Source organism: Chrysochloris asiatica, unplaced genomic scaffold (assembly GCF_000296735.1).
Source record: "Chrysochloris asiatica unplaced genomic scaffold, ChrAsi1.0 scaffold00009, whole genome shotgun sequence".
Lineage (NCBI taxonomy): Eukaryota > Metazoa > Chordata > Mammalia > Afrosoricida > Chrysochloridae > Chrysochloris > Chrysochloris asiatica.
In genome coordinates, this window is record NW_006408527.1 from 23,377,146 (window position 1) to 23,399,853 (window position 22,708).

Here is a 22,708-nt window from a genome sequence, read left to right on the forward strand (position 1 = left end):
TCTCCTTAGAACAAGCAATCCTGAGATCAAAGGGCAGCATTTGCTCAGGGACAAAGACAGGGAAGAAGGACAAACGGAAATGGTAAACATGGAGAGGACACGGTAAGAGTACTGTCACAGTGTGGGACTTGCAATTAATGTCACAAAACAAACTGTATGAATTAATAAATGGAAAACCAGTAAGTTCTATACGTTCTCACCCAAATCTCAATAAACAGTTAAAAAAAAAAGGCAGGAGTTCTCAAAAAACAAAACAAAACAAAAAACCCCAAAGGAATGGGGCATATCCAAGGGGTACAAGATCCAAACTGAAAGAGTTCCCAATGGCCAAACAGCAAAATAATACAATGAAAAGTATAAAATAAATATTCATAAGCACAAATGGCTATAAACAACACATATAAATACCTGGGCTAAGAAGACACAAAACTCCCTTACAGAATTCCAAATAGTAGATTTAGACATTCCATTCAGGAAGTGACCTTAATTTCTCATCCCTTGAATGTGGGTTGGACTTAGTCCACTTCCAAAGAAAGACCATGGAAAAGGTCTTTTCCATGAACCTGACAAACACACCTTAACCAAGTGATCCAAGTGAACATTACCAGTGATAAGCTATATTGGTATCATGCCCCCTCTGGTATATATGATGAGAAGCGCACCTCACCTTCATGGTATCTAAGGCAAATCTGAGCCAAAACTAAATAATAAAAAAATTATATACTATGTTAGAATAATAAATGCTCGTCTGATATATTTATACATTTAATATGTATGAAGCAGACCAGTACAATGTGATAGGTTACAAATCAGTGTTTTCCAAATTCTGTTCCAAAGAATATGAATTCTAGAAGCTGTCAGTACATGTCACTCATGAAAGAATTCAAAGGTCAAAAATACTGGAGAAAAATGAGTTTATCAGCTTAACAGGCTTCTTAACTGGATTTTTCATGTACTAAATTGGGTTGTTTCTCTGCTATTCATAAGGTTTTCAGTGACTAACGATTCAGAAGTAGTTCGTCACTCTTTCTTCCTAGTCTGTCTTAGTCTGGAAGCTCACCTGAAATCTGTCCACCATGGGTGACCCTGCTGGTTATTTAAAATACTGGTAGCATAGCCCTCAGCAACTCACAAGCCACCACAATACGACAGAAAGACGATATAACCTCACATGGATGTGAAAGCTAGACAGTGAATAAGGAAGATCGTAGAAGAACTGATGCCTTTGAATTATGGTGCTGGAGGAGGATATTAAAAGTGCCATGGGCTGCCAAAAGAACCAATAGATCTGTTTTGGAAGAAGTGCAGCCAGAGTACTCCTTAGAGGTCAAGACGGCCAAACTTCGTCTCTCATACTTTGGACATATTGTCAGGTGGGAATACTCGCTGGAGAAGGATATCATGCTTGGTAAGATGGAGAAAAAGAGGAAGAGCCCCAACGAGATGGATTGGCCAGGTGGCAGCATCGATGGTCTCAAATGTGGCAACAGTAGTGAGGTTGGCCCAGGATCAGACATTGCTTCGTTCTGCTGTGCATAACGTCGCTATCAGTCGGTGCCGACTTGATGGCACCTAACAACAACAACAACAACAAAACTGGGTTGTAACATTCTTAAAGCAGCACAGATGAGGTAGCATTTCCCTAGTGTAACTTCCATCAGAACCTTTCTTACATTTTCCTTTCTCTCAAAGAAATGGGATTTGAGAGAAAGGAAAATGTGGGTTATAGTTTTTAATTGCTAAGGAATGCGCTAAAAAAAAATTCACATGGGCTGAAGTAATCAAGTAAAAATGTATAACCATTTACCTATATTTTCACTAGGGAAAGTATAATCTATTTTGATTCTACACCTTCAAGTGAAAAGCAATTAGAGTTCATTAATTGCCTTTCCTCCAGAGATAGTTCCTTCATCCTATCCCCAACCCATGCAAAACATCTCACAAGTATTTTTTGTAAAGTGGCAAATGTCACATTGAATAATGTTTTGATAAGTACCAAATTTCACTCAATTAAATAGATAGCATTGTAAATTTACAAACACAAACCCATGAGTGAATAGCTCTTTCAAAAGCTATACTGCTAAACTGATCTAATCATTAATTAATTCCCTATGTGCCTTTTACTTGCAACTTCTGAAGTTTGAAGTTTAAACTTGCAGCTTGGTGAGTGTGACTTGTAAAGGTTTTGTTTCTCAGACCAGTACTTATCCTACAGTGCCACACCAGGACTCCTAATCCTACATACAGGAAAATTCATGGTAACCAACTATTTACTATTTTCACTGAACTTCTGTTTTGAGTCCCTTACATGTACTAATGTATACGAAGGGATATATTAAGACTATATAGTTACAGAATTTGTTGTTTGTTGTTCTTACATGCCATTGAGTCAATTCCAACTTATAAGACCCAATGCACAACCGAACCAAACACTGCCCAGTCCTGTGCCATCCTCACAACTGTTGTTACACTTGAGTCTACTGCTGCAGTTACTGTGCCAATCCATCGCACTGGGGGTCTTCCTCTTTTCAGGTGATCTTCCACTTTACCAAGCATGGTGTCTGTCTCCAGGAACTGGTTCCTTCTTATTATATTCTCAAAGTATGAGAGTTGAAGTCTCGCCATACTTGCTTCTAAGGTGTGTTCTTCCAATACAGAATGGCTTGTTCTTCAGGCAGTCTATAGTATTTTCAACATTCTTCACTAACAACTGTAACTCAAATGCATAGATTTTTCTAGTCTTCCTTATTCATTGTCCAACTTTCATATGCATATGAGGTGACTGAAAATACCATGGTTTGGGTCAGATGCACCTTAGTCCTCAAACTGATCTCTTTGCTTTTGAACACTTTAAAGCAGTCTTGTCAGCAGATTTGCCTAATGTAAATATGTTGTTTGATTTCTTGACTATTGCTTCCTGAGTGTTGATGGTTGATCAGAGCAAAAAGAAGTCTTTGACCATGTCAATCTTTTCTCCATTTATCATTATGTTATTTATTGGACCATTGTGAAGATTTTAGTTTTCTTTACGTTGAGGTGCAAACCATACCATCTTCATCAATTAAGTATTTCAGGGTGTCTTTGCTTCCAGTAAGCAAGGATGTATCTTCTGCATATCACAAGTTGTTTATGAGTCTTCCTAGAATTCTGATATGACATTCTTCTTCACAGATACTAGCTTCTTGGATTATCTGCTTATCATACAGATTGAATAAGTATGGTGAAAGGACAGAACACTGATGCACACATTTCCTGATTTTAACTATTAAGTATCCCCTTGTTCTATTAGAATGACTGCAACTTGTTCTAATAGGTTCTCCAGGAGTACAATGAAGTGTGCTGGAATACCCATTCTTCACAATGTTATCCATAGTTTGTTAAGATCCACACAGCTGAAAGTCTGCATAGTCAGCAGAGCACAAGTAAACATCTTTCTGGTGTACTCTGCTTTCAGCCAAGATCCGTATGATATCAGCAATGAAGAAACTTAGATAATCCAGATATAAAGTAAGATCTCTGCATAATTTTAATTAATTATTCCTCGATACTAATGTTTTACAGCATTTTAAAAGTCCTCTGATGTGAAAACATGTAAACTATATTTTGTAGAAAATACATTTTTAATCTCCAGTTGATGACAAACCCACAATTAAGTTTTCAAAGAAGAAAATTCTATAATACTATTTAAGAATTCTTAAATAATGACTCTATATTAACATTTCTTCTTTCTTCAAAGAATAACAGTATCTACAACTTATAATACCGAGAAGATTGTTTTAAAGGCCATTAAATAAATATACACTTAAAAGTATATTCTGGTTGTTTCACAGGTTTTACCAAACACATGCAAAATAATTAGTTTTGCCAAAAGAACTTCAGAAATTGAGCTCTATTCATTAACAATTTTTCATTAATACCACCATTCAATTTACCTTCACTTTGTACTTCAAAATTTCACTTAGTGTTTATAATGACATGGCTTTCTAGGGCTGTCAATATCCCAAAAAATCATGAACCACAACTATCATTATTTCCCAAAATAAGACATACATGTGAACATATCTATAGTTTTATACAGGTACCTTTTTTTTTTTTTTTTTTTTTAACTTTGAAACATACCTTTTGACCTCCTGGAGCTTCAACAGTGTGATGCTCTTTCAATTTCTGCTCCTGTTCCATTATGTCTTTCAGATGTTCATTTACCTTAACATATAAAAAGAGTAATTTCAATTTATACTCAAATATAACAATAAGATAACATGCACCTAAAAATGCCTGTGTCAGATATCCCTGATGTCAGATATCAGTATCATTCACCAACAAAAAAATGTAGGTGCTTTATTTGATATTGTAAAAGTAATTCACTAATTTAACAAATATTTAACAGCTACTGTATATTAGGAGGAGCCCTGCTGTGGTGCTGTAGGATAAGCAATGGATTTGAACCACAAGGTTGGTGGTTCAAATCTGCCCGTCACTCCTTGGAAACTGTATAAGGGTCGCTATGAGTTGGAACTGACTCAACAGCACTTAACAACAACAACAACATCATCATCAACATATGTTAGGAGGGCTCCTAGTGTGGTTCTGTAGGATCAGCACTGGACTGCCAACCCCAAGATTGGTTCTTCAGACCCATCAGCCACTTCTCAAAAACCCTACACTATTGTTGTTAAGTGCCATCGAAATCTGTTCCAACTTACAGCGACCCTGTACAGTGTTTCTGAGCGGCTGGTAGGTTTGAAGCACTGACCTTGTGGCTAGCAGTCCAGTGCTTATCTTGCAGTGAGTGCCATACCAGGACTCTAAGGACAATGATGATAGATGTAAAAGTAGCTTTTATACTTAGCTTCTTGTTACAAGTATTCACGTTCCTTGAAGCCTGTTTAATGATTACCTATAGATCAGGTTTAACTCTCTGAGGTAATAGTTGTAAGTGAAAGAGCACTGAGAGGAACTAACTTCTTAAATTGGTAAAACAAGTGATACACTAGCAATGTAAGCATCTCCAGAGCACAGTGGTTACGAATCAGGCTGCAAACCACAAGGTGAGCAGTTTGAAACTACCAGCTGCTCCCGTGGGAGAAAGATGAGGCTTTCTGCTCTCGTAAAGATTTATAGCCTCGGGAACCCTGTTCAGGGTCGCTGTAGGTGGGAACCGACTCAATGGCACTTAACAACAACAACAACAACAGAGCACAAAAAATCACAGCTTCATAAAAATTTCCAAGAGAATCCACAATCAATATGATCTTGTGCAACATAGTCACATAAAACTAAGAATCCCCAAATTGCAAATGTGTGAAAACGTTCATTATTGGATTAAAAAAAAAACACTTAGCATACACTGATTCTGTATCGCTCCCTACTGTGCTCTGGATTTTGTAGTAATCTGGTATTACTCATTATTAACTGTGATTATTGTTTTTGTTGTTGTTGTTAAATGCTGTTGAGTCGGTTTCAACTCACAGTGACACCGTATAGGGCTTCCAAGGAGCAGCTGGTGGGTGTGAGGCAACCACTTTGTGGTTAGCAGTCCATTGTTGATCCTACAGCACCACACCAGGACTCCAACTGTGATTATAGATATTGCTAAATATAGAAATATATATTTGTTTTCTACGGTCAAAAAGAAAAAAAGAAATAGGAGATTTTACATGTGGTCCCACAACTTTAACTTTCACCTTGGATCTAAACAGAGGACATGGAATGGCAATGCTTAACTCAGGATTTCACTCTTTCTGCATGCAAGACTCATTTTCACTCAAGTAATTAAAATCCTACCTTATTTATCCAGAACATGACAGCATCCTCAATGTCATAGGGCAGATCCGTGGCTTGAAAACAAGCTGAATACTGTTGAGCACACGTAATTACTTTCTCTATACTGACCATTTCCACAGTGTAAGCCATCATTAGGGTGTCTATCATGGCCAAATGTGCACTCTGAAAAACATAAAACAGGACAGAATTTTGAAATTGCACTCAGAAAATGATGCTTTTCTATTTTTAAAGATTAATAACATCTCTTAATAAGTAGTAGAACTAGACTATAGAAGACTTGCCTTAATGAGAAAGCATAGATGTTTGTGCTAAAGGTGAACTAACTAATTGAAAGCAGTTTCCCATCCAAATACTTAACTGAGGATCTTGTTTACAACAGTCATTACCTACTTCTCAAAGGATGTTCCCTTGCCTGTTTTCTCTCTTTCCAATAATGGCAAAATCATTTACTTGATAAATTTTTTTTTTTAACAAACTTCAGAGTCATCTTTGACTATCCTTCACATCCACAGAAACTTTATAGATTCTACTTCTGAAGTATCTCTCAAATCTACCCTCTTCCTTATTCTGTCACAGTTCTACTTGAAATCATCCACGTTTCTTTTAAACTAGCAGTAAGTCAACAAGGCAAAAACAAAACCTTTGACTGATTTTTCTGCCTTAACTTCTTCCTCTTTTAATCCATCCAGCATAGTACTTTCAGTTGGCAATGTTCTTTTAACATATATAAAGAGAAGTTTATTATTAAGGAAATGGCTTACAATTGCAGAGTCCCAGGTTGCCAGCAGAAGAAACACAGAGTCTTTCTCCCACATCCATTGTAGTGGGAGTAGCCCACACCCTCAAGAAAGCATCCCTTTGAATGAATGGCTGCTCTTAAACAACTCATCATAGAAACTAAGTTGACAATATATATTTTTTTAAATACAAAAGGTTATATGGAAGTTTTTTTTTTTTTGTCATTTTTAATTCCAAACATTACAGAAGTATATGAAGTAAAAAGTGTCCCTCCCTAGCAGTAGGTATTCCCCCAAAGACATCTACAGTTTGGCATATATTTTTACCAAAAATAATTAACCTACCTCAGCAGGTACTCACAGTGACACCGTATAGGGCTTCCAAGGAGCAGCTGAGGTAGATTAATTATAACAGGTACCAGGAGCTCTGGTAGCGTATTGGTTACGAATCGAGCTGCAAAGCTCAAGGTCATCAGTTCAAAACTACCAGCTGTTCCGCAGGAGAAAGACAAGGCTTTCTGCCCCCGTAAAGATTTACAGCCTCAGAAACCCTATACAGGGTCACTATGAGTCAGACCCGACTCCACAGCACATAACAACAACAGGTACACATTTATGTTGCTCCCTATTCTTTTGCTATTACAAACACTGCATTCCTTTAGCGGTATCTGGCGTGGCACTGTAGGATTAGTACTGGACTGCTAACTCCTTGGAAACCCTACTCAGGGTAGCTATGCGAACTGACTCAATGACACTAAACAGGAACAGGGGTAACTAACTTACGGCTGTGGAACTACCAAGTTCCATAAGATAACCACAAACTTTATCTTCTACCAGAAATGTTATCAATACTGTTTCTCCAAATTGTGTTAACACTAGGTATCACTTATTTTATTTCCCTCTGTATCAACCTGAGAAAAAATTCTTGTTTGGCTGCATTTCTCTGACTTCTAATGAGCCTGAACATCTTTTTATATATTTAATAATTTACATTTTTGGTTTAGAAAACTTTCAGCACATATATTTTGCCTATTTTTCTCTTTGAGATGTTCCAGTTTATTGATTTGTAAGAAGAGTTCATTATATATTAGGTACATTTGTCCTCTGCCATGCAATATCAAATATTTTTTCCTAGTGTCTGGATTTTCCATTTTATTTAGGGTATCTTTTGCTGCAGAGAAATCTTAAATATAGTAAACCCTGAGAAAGCACAACGTGTGTACGGTGGGGCTAAGGAAACCCAAATATTTTCCACTAAAATGAGCAATAAAAATGTGGTAAGACTGCAACCTGTCAAAGGTGAAAAACTTACAAGACTTAGGGTGGGGGGCAGTCCATTGAGTTCCAATTTTCACAGGTTTCAAAGTGGCTACTTAGCAAAATCTGGCATTCTCAATGTTCTCCTTATGGCTTTGGAGTTAATTCATGTTCAACAAAGGGTTTCTTCATTCCTAAGAATACAGAAATATTCTCCTCTATTTTTTCTCCCTATTACTTTAAATTCATGTCAAAGTTAGACAATGAATAACGAAGACTGTAGCAGAATTGATGCATTTGTATTATGACATTGGAGAAGAGTATTAAAGCTACCATGAACTGCCAGAAGAACAAACAAATTTGTGTTAGAAGAAATATAACCAGAATGCTCCTTAAAAGCTAGGATGGCCAAATTTCATCTCTCATACTTTGGACATATTATAAGGAGGGACCAGTCCCTGGAGAAGGACATTACGCTTGGTAAAGTGGAGGACCAGAGAAAAAAAGGCAGACCCCAAATGAGATGGACTGGCACAGTGGCAGCAACAATGGGCTCCAACATAGACAGCAGCCATTGTGAGGCTGGCACAGGACTGGGCAGGGTTTTGTTTTGTTGTGCTAAGATCACAATGAGTTGGAACGGACTCAACTGCACTGAAAAAACAACTTGAAATCCACCTGGAATTTGGTATAAACTAGGGAGTAGTTTATACTGAGAGCCAGAACTTGGTGAAACTGCCTTGTTTTCCAGGATACCCCCATTTCACACACTTCTCTAGGACCTGTTTTAGTGGAAAATACTTGTTTTCCTTCTCTTGTTGCCTCAACTAGTTTAAATGTTACTCTCACTGTGAAGCCTTCCCAATTCGTTTTCCAATTAAAGTGGCTCATTCCTCCCAGGTTGCTACAGATAATGTTTACCCTTGTATTAAATACTAATTTATTATCTGAAGCAGAGCATGAGAATTGGTATATATTTAAACCCTTCCAGGTAATGCTAATGAGCAGGTAGTACTGACACCCACTGATTATATGACAGTCTACAGTCACCTATACAAACTCTGTTTCTCCAGTTAAGCAATAAGAACCTTGAAAGCAAGGGCATTATCTTAATTTATCTTCATATCCCTACATCTAATATGGTGTCCTGCTATGGCACGATGGGTTAATGCACTGGACTGTCGGTTAGAACTACAATGCCAGAGGTTCAAGCTCACCAGCCACTCCTCGGAAACCCTATTCAGGGTCACTGTGGGTTGAAACCGACTTGACAGCATTTAACAACACCCCACAACATGGAGTCCTGGTATGGTGCTGTAGGATCAGCACTGTACTGAGAGCCACAAGAACAGCAGTTCAAACCCACCAGCTGCTCCTTGGAAACCTTATATAGGGTCATTATATTCAAAGGTCAGCTTGAGAAGACAAACTCAAATAATATAACTAAACGTGCAACCACCTGGAGTTCGAAAATCAAAAGGAAAGAAAACGCTCAGCATTTCTCAAGCTGAGGTAACTAAAGAAAAAACGCAAACCTCAACTTGCAGTATTGAAGGATTCTATAGACAAAATATTGAACGATGCACAAAGCATCAAAGCATCCCTGGAAGGCATACACACAGTTACTGTGCCAAAAAGAAATGGTCAGTGTTCAGCCATTTAAAGAGGAAGCATATGATTAAGAGCCAATGATCTTGAAGGAAGACGTCCAATATGCATCGAAGGCACTGGCAAAAAAGGCACCTACCGGGAATTGATGGAATACAAATGGAAATTTTTTAATAAACTGATGCAGCACTGAAGGCACTCACTCATCTATGCCAAGAAATTTGGAAGACAACTACCTGGCCAACTGACTGGAAGAGATCCATAGTTGTGTCCATTCCAAAGAGAGGTGACCCAATGGAATGCAGAAATCATCAGACAGTATCATTGATATCCCATGCAAGTAAAAAAGTTTTACTTTACTTTAATGATAATACAAAAACAGCTGCAACCATACAGTGACAAAGAACCTCCAGAGATTTAAGCTGGATTCAGAAGAGGATGAGGAACAAGGGATATCATTGCTGTCATCAGATGGATCTTGGCTGGAAGCAGAGAATACCAGAAAGATATTTGTTTGTGCCTTTTTGACTACACAAAAGCTTTCGATTGTGTGGATCATGATGAGCTATGAACAAACAACATTGCTAAGTATGAGTATTCCAGAACATTTAATTGTGCTCATGAGGAATCTGTACATAGAATAGGACAGATGTGCGCCAGAGCTGTATTCTTTCACCATACTTAGTCAATCTGCATGCTGAGCAAGTAATCGGAGAAACTGGATTATATGACAAAAAATATGTCATCAGGATTGGAGAAAGACTCATTAATAACTGGTGATATGCAGATGATACAACCTTGCTTGCTGATGAAGATTAAAGACCACAGCCTTCAGTATGGGTTGCATCTTAATATAAAGAAAACAAAAATCCTCACTACTGGACCAATAGACAGCATCCATATAAATGGGAGAAAAGATTGAAGTTGTCAAGGACTTCATTTGCTCGGATCAACTATAAACACTCATGGAAGCAGCAGTCAAGAAATCAAATGACATATTACATTAGGCAAGTCTGTTGCATGAGACCTCTTCTAAGTGTTCAAGATCAAAGATGTCAATTTGAGGATGAAGGTTTGCCTGACTCAAGCCATAGTATTTTCAATAACCTCATATGCATGAGAAAGTTGGACAATGAATAAGAAAAACCATAGAAGAATGGATGCATCTGAGTTATGGTGTTTGGAGAATACTGAAAGTACCGTGGGCTGCCAAAAGAGCAAACAGATCTGTGTTAGAAGTACAGCCAGAATGCTCCTGGGAAGCCAGGATGGTCAAGCTTCGTCTCTCATATTTCAGACGTTTTATCAGGAAGGACCAGTCCCTGGAGAAGGATATCATGTTTGGTAGAGTGAGAGGAAGACCCCAAGGACATGGACTGGCAGAGTGGCAGCAGCAATGAGCTCTGGCATAGCAGCAACTGTGAGGTGGCTCAGGGCCACAGTGTTTTATTCTGCTACGCTTGGGGTTGCTACGAGTCAGTGCAGACTTGATGGCACCTAACAGTGATACCAACGAGCTCTGGTAGCGTAGTGGTTATGAATCAGGTTGCGAACCACAAGGTCAGCAGTTTGAAACTACCAGCTGTTCCGTGGAAGAAAGATGAGGCTTTTTGCTCCCATAAAAGATTTACAGCCTCAGAAACCCTGTACAGGGTCGCTGTGAGTTGGAACCGACTCCATGGCGTGGTGCCACGGGGCAAGGTGTCGGAACTGACTCAATGGCACTTTAACAACAATAACATGGTGCCTAGCAACCAGTAGGAGCTGAAGAAGGAAAAGAAAGAAGGTAAGAATCTAGCCTACTGGCCACCATAAAAATTGGGGAATTGAAAGCAGGCTTTACACTAGAGGTTGAGTAAGTACATTTTGACTATATTAGGAAGTGATGTGAGCAGTCTATAAATTTTGCAGTATTTAGAGGAGGGCAGATGCTTTATCTGAAGCAGAATGTTTAATAATAGCTAGCATAAAACCAAAGTTGACTCCTATTGATTAGGTCCAAGTTATGTGCTAGATAACTGTGGCTAAGTACTTTATTCCTATATTAGTTCTTCCTGAAATAGATGAGTGAGAGCTTCCAGTGTTGCATCCATTTATTCAAATATTTCCATTTGTATTCCTTTAATTCCTGAAGACATGTTTTTGCCAATGCCTTCAATGCAGCTCAGTTTGCTATGGCTGGGTATAATAAATAAAATAACTTTCTATAATCCTGACAATTCTAAGTATCATTAAAATGATTAAGTAGTTTGTGTTCATGCCTGTTCTCCTTCCAGTATTTCATGCAGTTGGCAATAATTAAGTCATTCAGTTGCAAAGGCAAGAAAGAGGTTTTAGAAATTATAAACAGATACACGAGTAGCATGTGAAAGAGAAAAATAAGCCTCAAATTATATTTTCCTATTCTACCTCCTCCAAGGATCTTTCCCCAGACAACCTCAATTCTTCCTCTTTATTCAACAGCACACTGAATCCACTATGTTGTTGCTGTTAAGTGCTGTGGATTCAGTTCTGCCTCAGTGACCTAGTATAGGGTTTCCAAGGAGCAGCAAGTGGGTTTGAGCCACTGACCAGTGCTTATCTCATAGCGCCACAAAAAGTGTCCACTGTCGCATATCCTTTCACTTGAGGCATTTCTTTGTATGTATGTGCCTTCTCTGGTAAACTATAGCCTTAGAAATCAGAGAGCGGATCTTATTGACCTTTGTTCCCAGTACAATGTTTACAGATGAAAACTCTCAGCAAATTAATATTTAAATAACATTAAAAAGCACACTTCTTTTGGAAAAAATGTGGAAAAATATTTCAGACACCATTTAATCAAGACTCTTTGTCTTGGCAATTTGTTCTATATATATAAACTGGAAGATGAGATAAAAGCTATCTGATTGAAAATGACAAAGTATTATATATAACAACAATAGAGGAAACAATGTAAATATCCAACCATAAGGAGTAATTTATGACATCTTAAACTGAATAGGAAAATGTTAACAGTACAATGTTGAGTGAAAAAAATCACTCTATCATACTATGATGTTGTTGTTGTTGTTAAGTGGTATCCAGTCAGTTCAGATTCATAGCAATCCAGTATAGGGTTTCCGAGGAGCTGCTAGTGAGTGTGAGTGTGAACTGCTGACCTTTAAGTTCCAAGGAACCTTGTGGTCCAGGGCTTAACCTACAGTGCCAGGACTCTCTATATATGTATATGTTTATGTATGTATGTATGTATGTATATACACAAAAATAAACAGGAAGAGAAAAGGATTAAATAAAAGTAAAACTTGGAGACAGCTTTTTTTAAAATTATCTTGGTGTGAAATACTGTTGTGTCAATTCAGACTCATAGTGACCCTTTAAATAAAAATTACATACATATCAATGAAGGAGCTCTGGTAGCGTAGTGGTTACGAATCGGGCTGTGAGCCGCAAGGTCAGCAGTTCGAAACTGCCAGCTGTTCCTCAGGAGAAAGATGAGGCTTTCTGCTCCCGTAAAGATTTACAGCCTCGGAAACCCTGCACAGGGTGGCTATAAGTTGGAACAGACTCCACGGCACACAACAACAACATCAATCTACAGTTTACCTTAAAAATTGGGTTGGGATAGTAAATCCTAAATATAATTATGAATGCATTTTTAGAACATAGTTCATTTCACTGAGCTGAGTGAAATTTGAAAAAAAAAATTTTTTTTTTTAATTTCACTATTACTTTGTTGTTGGGTGCCATGGACTTGGTTCCAATTCATTGTGGCCCTGTGCAGAACAGAGAAAACACTGCCTGGTCCTATGCCATCCTCACAATTGTTGTTACTCTTGAGGCCACTGCTGACAATTCATCTCGTTGGGGGTGGGGGGGTCTTCCTCTTTATTGCGGACCCTCCATTTTACCAAGTATGATGTCTTTCTCCAGGAATGGGTCCTTCCTGACAACATCTTTGAAACATGAGACAAGAACTCTTGCCATGCTAGCTGTTAAGGAGCATTCTGGCTGTACTCTTGCAACACAGATTTGTTTGTTCTACTGACAGGCCAAGGTATCTTCAAGGTTTTTCTCTAACACCATAACTCAAATGCATCAATTCTTCTACGATCAGTCTTGCTCATTGTCACATGCATATGAAGTGGTTGAAAATACCGCAGCTTGGGTAAGGCACACCTTAGTCTTCAAAGTGACATCTTTACACCTGAACACTTGAAAGAAGTTTTGTGCAGCAGACAGATCTGCCTAATGCAATATGTTGTTTGATTTCTTGATTGCTGTTTCCATGAATGTTGATTGTGGGTGCAAACAAAATGAAATCGTTGACAACTTCAATCTTATCTCCATTTAGCATGATGTTATTTATTGTTACAGTTGTGAGGATTTTTATTTTTAGAGTTAACTTTATATGATACTCATCTACTCTTAAATTTCTATGTTGCTGTTAAGTTCCATCAGGTCAGTTCGGACTCAGCAATATTTATTCTAAGGAACAGAAAGTGAGCCTATATAGGGTTTCTGGGGAGCAGCTGGTGAGTTTGAACCACCAACTTTGCAGTTCAAACCAGCCTTGTGGTTGAGTGCTTATCAGTGCCACATTAGAACTTAGAGCCCTCAAATTTTCGTATGATTCTTTTACTTAAACTTTACAATATGAGGTTGTTGTTGTTAAATGCCGTCAAGTTGATTCTGACCATAGCGGGCCTGTATAGGGTTTCTGAGGAGCAGCTGGTGAGCTTGAATTACCAACCTTGTGGTTCAAAGTGACTTCGCAGTCTAGTGCATTAATCCACAGCACCACACCAGGACTTAACAATATGAGGTAAGTGGTAAATTAAAAATCATGTGTGTTGCTGTTGTTAAATGCTATTGAGTTGATTCCAACTCACAGAGACCCTCATAGGGTATATGAGGCTGTAAATCTTTACAGGAGCACAAAGCTTTATCTTTCTCCCATGGAACTTCTGGTGGACTAGAACCACCGACCTTGGGTTAGTCGCCCAATGATTATCCTACAGCACCGCACACCAAAAAGCATTTCATAACAGAACATGAACCTCTAAAAGATCAACATTGAAAAATAAATGTTTTAAATGGGGGCAGAATTCATAAAGTACAGGGTAACCTCAAAGAAAATAAATACACATTTACATCAAAATAGAAAGAAAATCAGAAAAGCTTAGTAGACATTTGTTTGTTAAGTGCCGTTGAGTTGGTTCTCACTCATAGCAAGCCTGTATAGGGTTTCCATAGACATTACACAACAGAAATGAAGAAAATGAAAAGAAAACCCACAAACAAAATTAACTCAGTGCAGATAATTATGGGGAACAAAGAAACCAGCAGCACCAGATAAAACAAACAAACAAACAGCAAATGACAGTAATCAATTCACACCTGTCGATAATTACACTAAATGTAAATGGACTAACTACACCAATCAAGAGACAGAGAGAAGTATAATGAATAAGAAAACAAGACCCTACATTATGCTGTCCATAAGACACCTTACACAGAGGCAAAAATCAATTAAAAATCAGAGGATGGTTAAAAATATATTAAGCTAATGGCTATCAAAAAGAAGCAGAAATGGCTATCTTAATATCTGACAAAATAAACTTTAAGGCAAAAATCAGCATAAGAGACAAAGAAAGACATTATCTTATGATTAAGGGGTCAATACATTTAGAGGCCATAATTATAATAAATACCTATACTCCCAATGAAAACCCTCAAAAGGCATAAATCAAACTCTTAACAGAACTGAAGAAAAATAGATAAATCAAAAATAATAGTACACCACTTTTGATGAAGGATAGAATTAGAAAGAAACTCAACAAAGACACAGAAGAACTAAACAGCACAATCAACCAACCTGACCTCACAGACACATATAGAGTACTCAACCTAACAATAGCACAATATACATTCTCTTCCAGTGCACATGGAACATTCTTCAGAATAAATCATATGAAACAAAGAAAACTTTCATAAATTTTCAAGCATCAAAATACTACAAAACACCTCAGATTACAATGCTATAAAATTAGAAATCAACAATAGAAAGATCAAGAAGAAAAAATCAAGTACATGGAAATTGAACACCACCCTGTTTAAGAGATATTGGGTAACAGAACAAATTTAAAATGAAATTTTAAAAATTCTTTTAGTCAAACAAGAACAAAAACCTTTGGGACATAGCAAAAGAAGAGCTCAAAGGGCAATTTATAGCAATAAATGAACACATCCAAAAAGAAGAAAGAACCAAAATTAGCTCCCTAACACAACATCTCCAACAATTAGAAAAAGAGAAGCTAAATAAGCCTAGTGCTACCAGAAGAAAAGAAATAATAACGGTTACAGGAGAAATAAATGAAATAGAAACTAGAACAGAAGGACTCAACAAGACAAGAAATGGTTCTTTGAAAGGATTAACAACATCAACAAACCATTGGAAAATGTAACACAAGAGAAAAAGAAAAAGCTACAAATAACATGAGTAAAAAATGATAAGGGTGATGTCACAACAGAACCAACAGAAATGAAAAGGATAATAACAGAATACTGTGAAGACTTGTACACCAAAAAATTTGAAAATCTAGAAGATATGTACAAATTCCTAGAAACACATGATCTACCTAAACTAACACAAACTGAAGTGGAAAACTTGAAAAGGCCTATGTTGTTGTTGTTTTTAAGTGCCATCTTGTCGGTTCCAACCCATAGCGACCCTGTATAGGGTTTCCAAGGAGCCGCTGGTGAGCTTGAACCATGGATGTTGCAGTTCAACCGGCTTTGCAGTCTGGCGCATTAACCCATAGCGTCACATAACAAAGAAGATATTGATCAACTCAGTAAAAAATTTCCAAATTTTAAAAGTCCAGTCAACCATGGCTTTACTGGTGAATTCTACCAGAGAAAAGCTGACTCAAACAATTCCATAATATAGAAAGAGATGGAAAAGAGCTACTCAAACTATTCTATAATATAAAAAAAGATCGAAAACTCCAAATTATTTTTATGAAGCAAACATAATTTTGGCTCCCAAACCAGGCAAAGACATCACTAAGAAAGAAAGTTATAGACCAATATCCCTCATGAACATAGATGCAAAAATTCTCAACAAAATCCTAGCAAACAGAATTAGTAACATATCAAAAAACTGATATGTCATGACCAAATGGGACTCATACCAGGTATGCAGGGATGGTTCAATGTTATAAAAACAATCAACATAATCCACCACATAAATAAAGGAAACACATCACATGATCATATCCATTGATGCAGGAAAAGTATTTGACAAAATCCAGCACTCATTCCTGATAAAAACTCTCAACAAACTAGGAATAGAAGGGAATAGAAGATAAGTAAGGGGAGCTATACAAAACCAACAGCAACATCACTCTCAACAGTGAGAAACTGAAATAATTACCCTTGCAAACAAGAACCCGAAAAGGATGCCCTTTGTCAACCACTCCTACTCAATATTGTACTGGAAGTCTTAGCCAGAGCCAGAAGGCAAGAAACAGAAATTAAAGGCATCCAAATTTGTCAAAGAAGCAGCAAACTTCTATTTGTAGATGATATAATCCTTTATTTAGAAACTCCTAAGGACTCAGAGCAAGAAAATTATTGGAACTCATTGAAAGATCTGGCAAAGTGGCAAGGTACAAGATCAACACAAATAAATCAGTTGGATTCCTTTACACTAATAAAGAGAAGTCTGAAAAGGAAATCAGGAAAATGATTATCATTTACAATAGCCACCCCAAATATGAAATACTTGGAAATAAATCTAATCAGCTAAACAAAAACCTATATACAAAGGAAACTACAAAGTATTACTACAAGAAACCGAAAAAGACATGCAAAAATGGAAGAATACACCCTTCTCGTGGATAGAAAAACTTAACATTGTGAAAATGTCAACACTACTCAAAGAGAGGACTTCAACAAGATGGCGGATCAGGTAGATGTGCAGTGAGGAGCTCCGTCAGCAACAACACAGAATACCGGACCAAGCAGGTTCAGGGGATGGTGCTAGAACGCTGAACCACATATAAAGGAATATTTAGAAGCTTGGAAAGCTTAAAGTTAGGGGAATTTGTAGCAGAATCAAGAAATCCATTGCTTTCTAATTCAAGATGCTCAGCTGCTCCCAGAGCCGCCATCTTGGGGGGGGGGAGGGAGGTAAGGATAAGAACAGCCATGAACACCTGACAGAACCGCAGAAACACCTGACAGAACCGCAGAACCGCAGAGATACAAGTGTGGACAGTCTTTTTTTTTTGGTATCTGTTCATTGGTCTCTCGCTGTCTGTGCACCTCCATTCTGGTGACTAGAGGGGATGCCTGAGCAAATGGACACCCTACCCCCACCCCTGGAGAATTCTACTACACATAAGCACAGATCTCCTCGAAATTTAAAGTGACGGTTTCCACTTAAAACCAAACGGCCACCACTCATCTGTTAGTTTGTCCTACTGTGGTGGTTTGTGAGTTGCTGTGATTCTGAAAGCTATGCCTGGTAGGTATTTTAAATACCAGCAGGGTCACCCATAATGGACAGGTTTCAGATGACCTTCCAAACGAAGACAGACTAGAAAGAAGGAGTGACGAACTACTTCCAACTATGTAGTCACTGCAAACTTTATGAATAGCAGAAAAACACTGTCAGATATAGTGCCGGAAAATGAGCCCCTCAGGTTGGAAAGCACTCAAAATGCTACTGGGGAAGAGCTGACTCCTCAAAGTACAGTTGACCGTGATGATGCGAATGGAGTAAAGCCCGTGGGAGAAAAGCCCGAGGGACTTTTATTTGCTGCTAGGGCACAACTCAAAATGAAGAGAAACTGCTATAAACATCCACTGAAAATCAGAACATGGAATATACGAACTATGAATCTGGGAAAATTGGAAGTTGTCAAAAATGAAATGGAATGCATAAATACCAATATCTTAGGCATCAGTGAGCTGAAATGGACTGGTATTGGTCATTTTGAATTTGAAGACCACATGGTTTACTATGCTGGAAATGACAAAGTGAAGAGAAATGGTGTTGCATTCGTCAAAAAGAACATATCCAGATCAGTCATGAGGTACAATGCTCTCTGTGATAGGATAGTATCCATGCGCCTACAGGGAAGCCCACTTAATACTACTGTTATTCAAATTTACGAACCAACCACTGAAGCCAGTGAGGATGAAATAGAAGAAGTCTACCAACTTCTTCAATCTGAAATTGATCAAACATGCAATCAAGATGTATTGATCATTACTGGTGATTGGAATGCAAACGTTGGGAGCAAAGAGGAAGGATCAGTAGTTGAGTGTTAACTTTCTTTAGGGTTACCTTGTAGTCTACTAACTTTTCTCTGCATTTAGGATACTCCATTGTACCCTGTAATTTACCTGGCGTCCCCACCACCTGGGCTTCTGTTGCAGAGTTTGTCCCTTCTTTGACATTGATATGTTTATGTCCTTCAGTTGGCCTCTCCGCTCCCTTGAGTTTGTTGTTGTAGTCTCATTCTGTTCTGGACTCTGCTACCTGTTGGCTGTGTTCCAGGTGGTGTTGCCATACCTGTCAATCTCTGTTTGTTGTCTGTTCTTGTTGGTTCTCTGTCCTCAGAACTCCCTTTAGGATATTTTGAAGTGCTGGGTTGGTTTTGATACAATCTCTCAGATTCTGTTTATCCTGGAATGTTTTGATCACACCATCGTATTTGATTCATAGTTTTGCTGAACAGACAATTCTTGGTTGACAGTTTTTTCTTGCAGGGTTTGCTGCCTTTTTGCCTGCATGGTTTGTTCCGAATAGTCAGAGCTTAATCTAATTTGCTTGCGTTTATAAGTTATATGTCTCTTCTCCCTGGACGCTTTTAGTATTCTTTTCTTGTCTTTGATTTTGGAGAGCTTGATTATTATATATCTTGGAGACTTTCTTTTGGGTTCTATCCTTCCTGGGGTACGTTGGGCTTCTTGAATGTTTATCTTCTTGTCTTTCAAGATGTTAGGGAAATTTTCTTCCAGAAGCTACTATCTCCTCTGTGAACTTTGATTCTTCTTGTTCCGGAATGTCAATAATTCTTACATTATTCCTCTTCATGCTATCCAGCATGAATCTTAGATTCTCTTCAGATTGTTTTATCCTTTTAGCTGCTTGCTCTTCTATCTTGGCAGTATTGAGAGATTTGTCTTCCAGTTCGCTAGTTCTGGCTTCCATCTCTTCTAGTCTGTTCCTTTCCCCTTTTAGCCTATGTCCAATTCTGGTATCTTATTATTATTGATCACTTGGACATCTTTTTGCAGGTTTTGAATTGTTTCCAATGCTGTGTCAATCCTATTTGATTGTTCCTGCAGTACTTTCTTACTTCTTCCTTATTTTCCTTGACCCCTTTTCGGAGTATTTGAATTTGTTTCCATATCATTCTTCTGAATTCCCTTCTCAGGCATATCCAAGACCCACTCCTCCTCCTCTATAAAGCCTTTGTCTGTCTCCAGCTCATTTTTATCAGCTGCTCTCCCTCTGTTTTTGGACGTGTTTCGATAATGTTAATTGTTTCTTATTGGTCATGGTTATTATTATTTTATTAGCTCTGGTAGCATAGTGGTTACGAATCTGGCTGCGAACCGCAAGGTCAACAGTTCGAAACTACCAGGTGCTCCGCGGGAGAAAGATGAGGCTTTTCTGCTCCCATAAAGATTTACAGCCTCGGAAAGCCTGTACAGGGTCGCTATGGGTCGGAACCGACTCGACGGCACTTAACAACAACAACATAATTATTATTAATATGATCAGGAGATAGGCTTCCCTTTTATTGTCTGCAATGCATAGCAGGTGTTGTTAGGTCTTGTTTAAGTGGTGGTGTATGCTTATAGATTGGCTATATGCCAGGATTGCTGATTCTTCTTAGGTGAGATAGGGAGGAAAAGCTCCCACCTCCAGGAAAGATATGTGATCAAAAGGACTAAAAGCAGAAGTAATATAAATGCACAGGCAGAAATCACCACTTTGGAGCAGAGATGAGGCTTTGGTCAACTTTGCCGTGCTACACTAGCAGTGTGTGTGTAAATAGAAGCCTCCAGCAGGGGTGGGGGTGACCCCTCTTTCAGGCCTCTCCTCTAGCCACTGCCATATAGGTGGGCAGATATATATAGGAGAGTTAATGGGAAAAAGATCGACCGCTATTTTTGTCTCTGTCAGTTATTTGCATGTGCTCAGCACCAATCTTGGGATGGTTGAGGCCTGTTCTTTTGGGTTTTTATACATTGCCTTGAGTTTGTCCTGCCCAGCAAACTCAGGCAGCTGCCCAGCCGTGGGTTGCCAGATTGGTAGCTGGAGATTTTAATCTGTTCCCTGGGAGAGAGGTTGCATGTCCCGCCCGAACAATAGCTGGAGGATCCACGTTGCTATCTAGGAGTACGGCAAGGCAGTTTCAGATTTGCGTCAGCGGCAGATGACGTCAAAAAGTCACTGCCCCTCGCCCTCTTTGTGTGCAGTGGGTAAACTGTCTTGCTTGATGTCAGCGCTGAGATCTTAAGCTGGGGCAGGGAGATTTTGGGGGGGGAGGGGGAGTTGTGTTGCTTCTTGCGGTTTTGTTTAGGGTTTTGTTTTTGTTTTTTTGCTGGAAATGCCACTTTCTGAACGAGCTGGCTTTAGCCCCGCCCTGTAAGCTCTGCAGGGGCGGGGTAGTCGCTGGAGCTTCCGCCAGTCTGTGGGCGAGAGTCTTAAGATGCCCGTAATTTCCTCAGTAGTGTGATTTTTCAAAAATGCAAGTTCGGGATATTGAAGTACTGTGTCATATGATAGTTCGAAGGCTGTGGGTTTGCTATATGAAAGTTTCCTTTGAGAGATCCCTCTCCCTTCTCACTGGAGCTTTCCCTACCTGGCTCCCCTGGCTGCAGCCCAGAACCTTAAGTCAAGGATCAGTAGTTGGACAATATGGCCTTGGTGATAGAAATGATGCTGGAGAACGCATGGTAGAATTCTGAAAAACCAATGATTTGTTCATTTCAACATACCTTCTTTAGACAGCATAAGAGACAACTATACACATGGACCTCACCAGATGGAATACATAGAAATCAAATTGACTACATCTGCGGAAAAAGAATCTTCTTTTCATCCATATCATCAGAGAAAACAAGGCCAGGGGCACACTGTGGAACAGACCATCAATTACTCATGAAAATTCAAACTGAAGCTGAAGAAAATGAAAACAGAGAGCCAAAATATAACCTTGAATATACCTCACCTGAATTTAGAGATCATCTGAAGAACAGATTTGATACATTAAACACTAAAGACCGAAGACCAGAAGAGTTGTGGGATGACATCAAGAACATCATACATGAAGAAAGCAAAAAGTCATCAAGAAGACAAGAAAAAGAAGGAAAAGGTGAAAATGAATGTCAGAAGAGACTCTGAAACTTGCTCTCCAGCGTAGAGATGCTAAAGCAAATGGAAAAAATGAGGAGTTCCAAGAGCTGAACAGAAAATTTCAAAGGTCAGCTCGAGAAGATAAAGCCAAATATTACAACAAAATGCGCAAAGATATGGAATCAGAAAACCAAAAAGGAAAAACACACTCAGCATTTCTCAAGATGGGGGAACTGAAGAAAAAAATTCAAGCCTCGACTTTTGTTACTGAAAGATTCTCTGGGCAAATTATTGAGTGATGCAGAAAACATCAAGAGAAGATGAAAGGAATATACAGAGTCACTGTACCAAAAGGAAATGGTTGATGTGCAACCATTTCAAGAGGTAGCATATGACATGATCAAGAGCCAATGATACTGAAGGCGGAAGTCCAAAGTACATTTAAGGAATTGGCAAAGAAACAGGCACCAGAAATTGACGGAATAAAAACTGAAATCTTTCAAGAAAGTGAGGCGACACAGGAGGCACTCACTCATCTATGCCAAGAAATTTGGAAGACAACTATCTGGCAGACTGATGGCAAGAGATCCATATTTGTGCCCATTCCAAAGAGAGGTGACCCAATGGAATGCAGCAATCATCGGACAATCTCTTTGATATCCCATGCGAGTAAAGTTTTGCTATATGTAATACAGAAACAGCTACAATCATACATTGACAGAGAACTTCCAGAGGTTCAAGCCGGATTCAGAAGAGGCCGTGGAACGAGGGATATCATTCCTGATGTCTGATGGATCTTGGCTGAAAGCACAGAATATCAGAAAAGATGTTTACCTGTGCTTTAACGACTATGCAAAGGCTTTCAATTGTGTGGATCATGACAAGCTATGGACAACATTGCAAAATATGAGTATTCTGAAACACTTAATTGTGCTCATGAGGAATCTGTACCTGGACC

General features: G+C 38.6%; 1 protein-coding gene across 2 annotated transcripts in view; it reads right to left on the minus strand.

Moving 5' to 3' along the window:
* The window catches only part of CAMSAP2 (calmodulin regulated spectrin-associated protein family, member 2), a 122,151-nt gene that overhangs the window by 35,555 nt on the left and 63,888 nt on the right, over positions 1-22,708 (minus strand). For both annotated transcript variants that reach the window (XM_006834160.1, XM_006834159.1), the window contains exons 3-4: positions 5,785-5,946; positions 4,120-4,203 (exon numbers count right to left, since the gene is read on the minus strand). In XM_006834160.1, the coding sequence (XP_006834223.1) occupies positions 4,120-4,203; positions 5,785-5,946 (246 nt within the window). The remainder of the gene's footprint in view (positions 1-4,119; positions 4,204-5,784; positions 5,947-22,708) is intronic.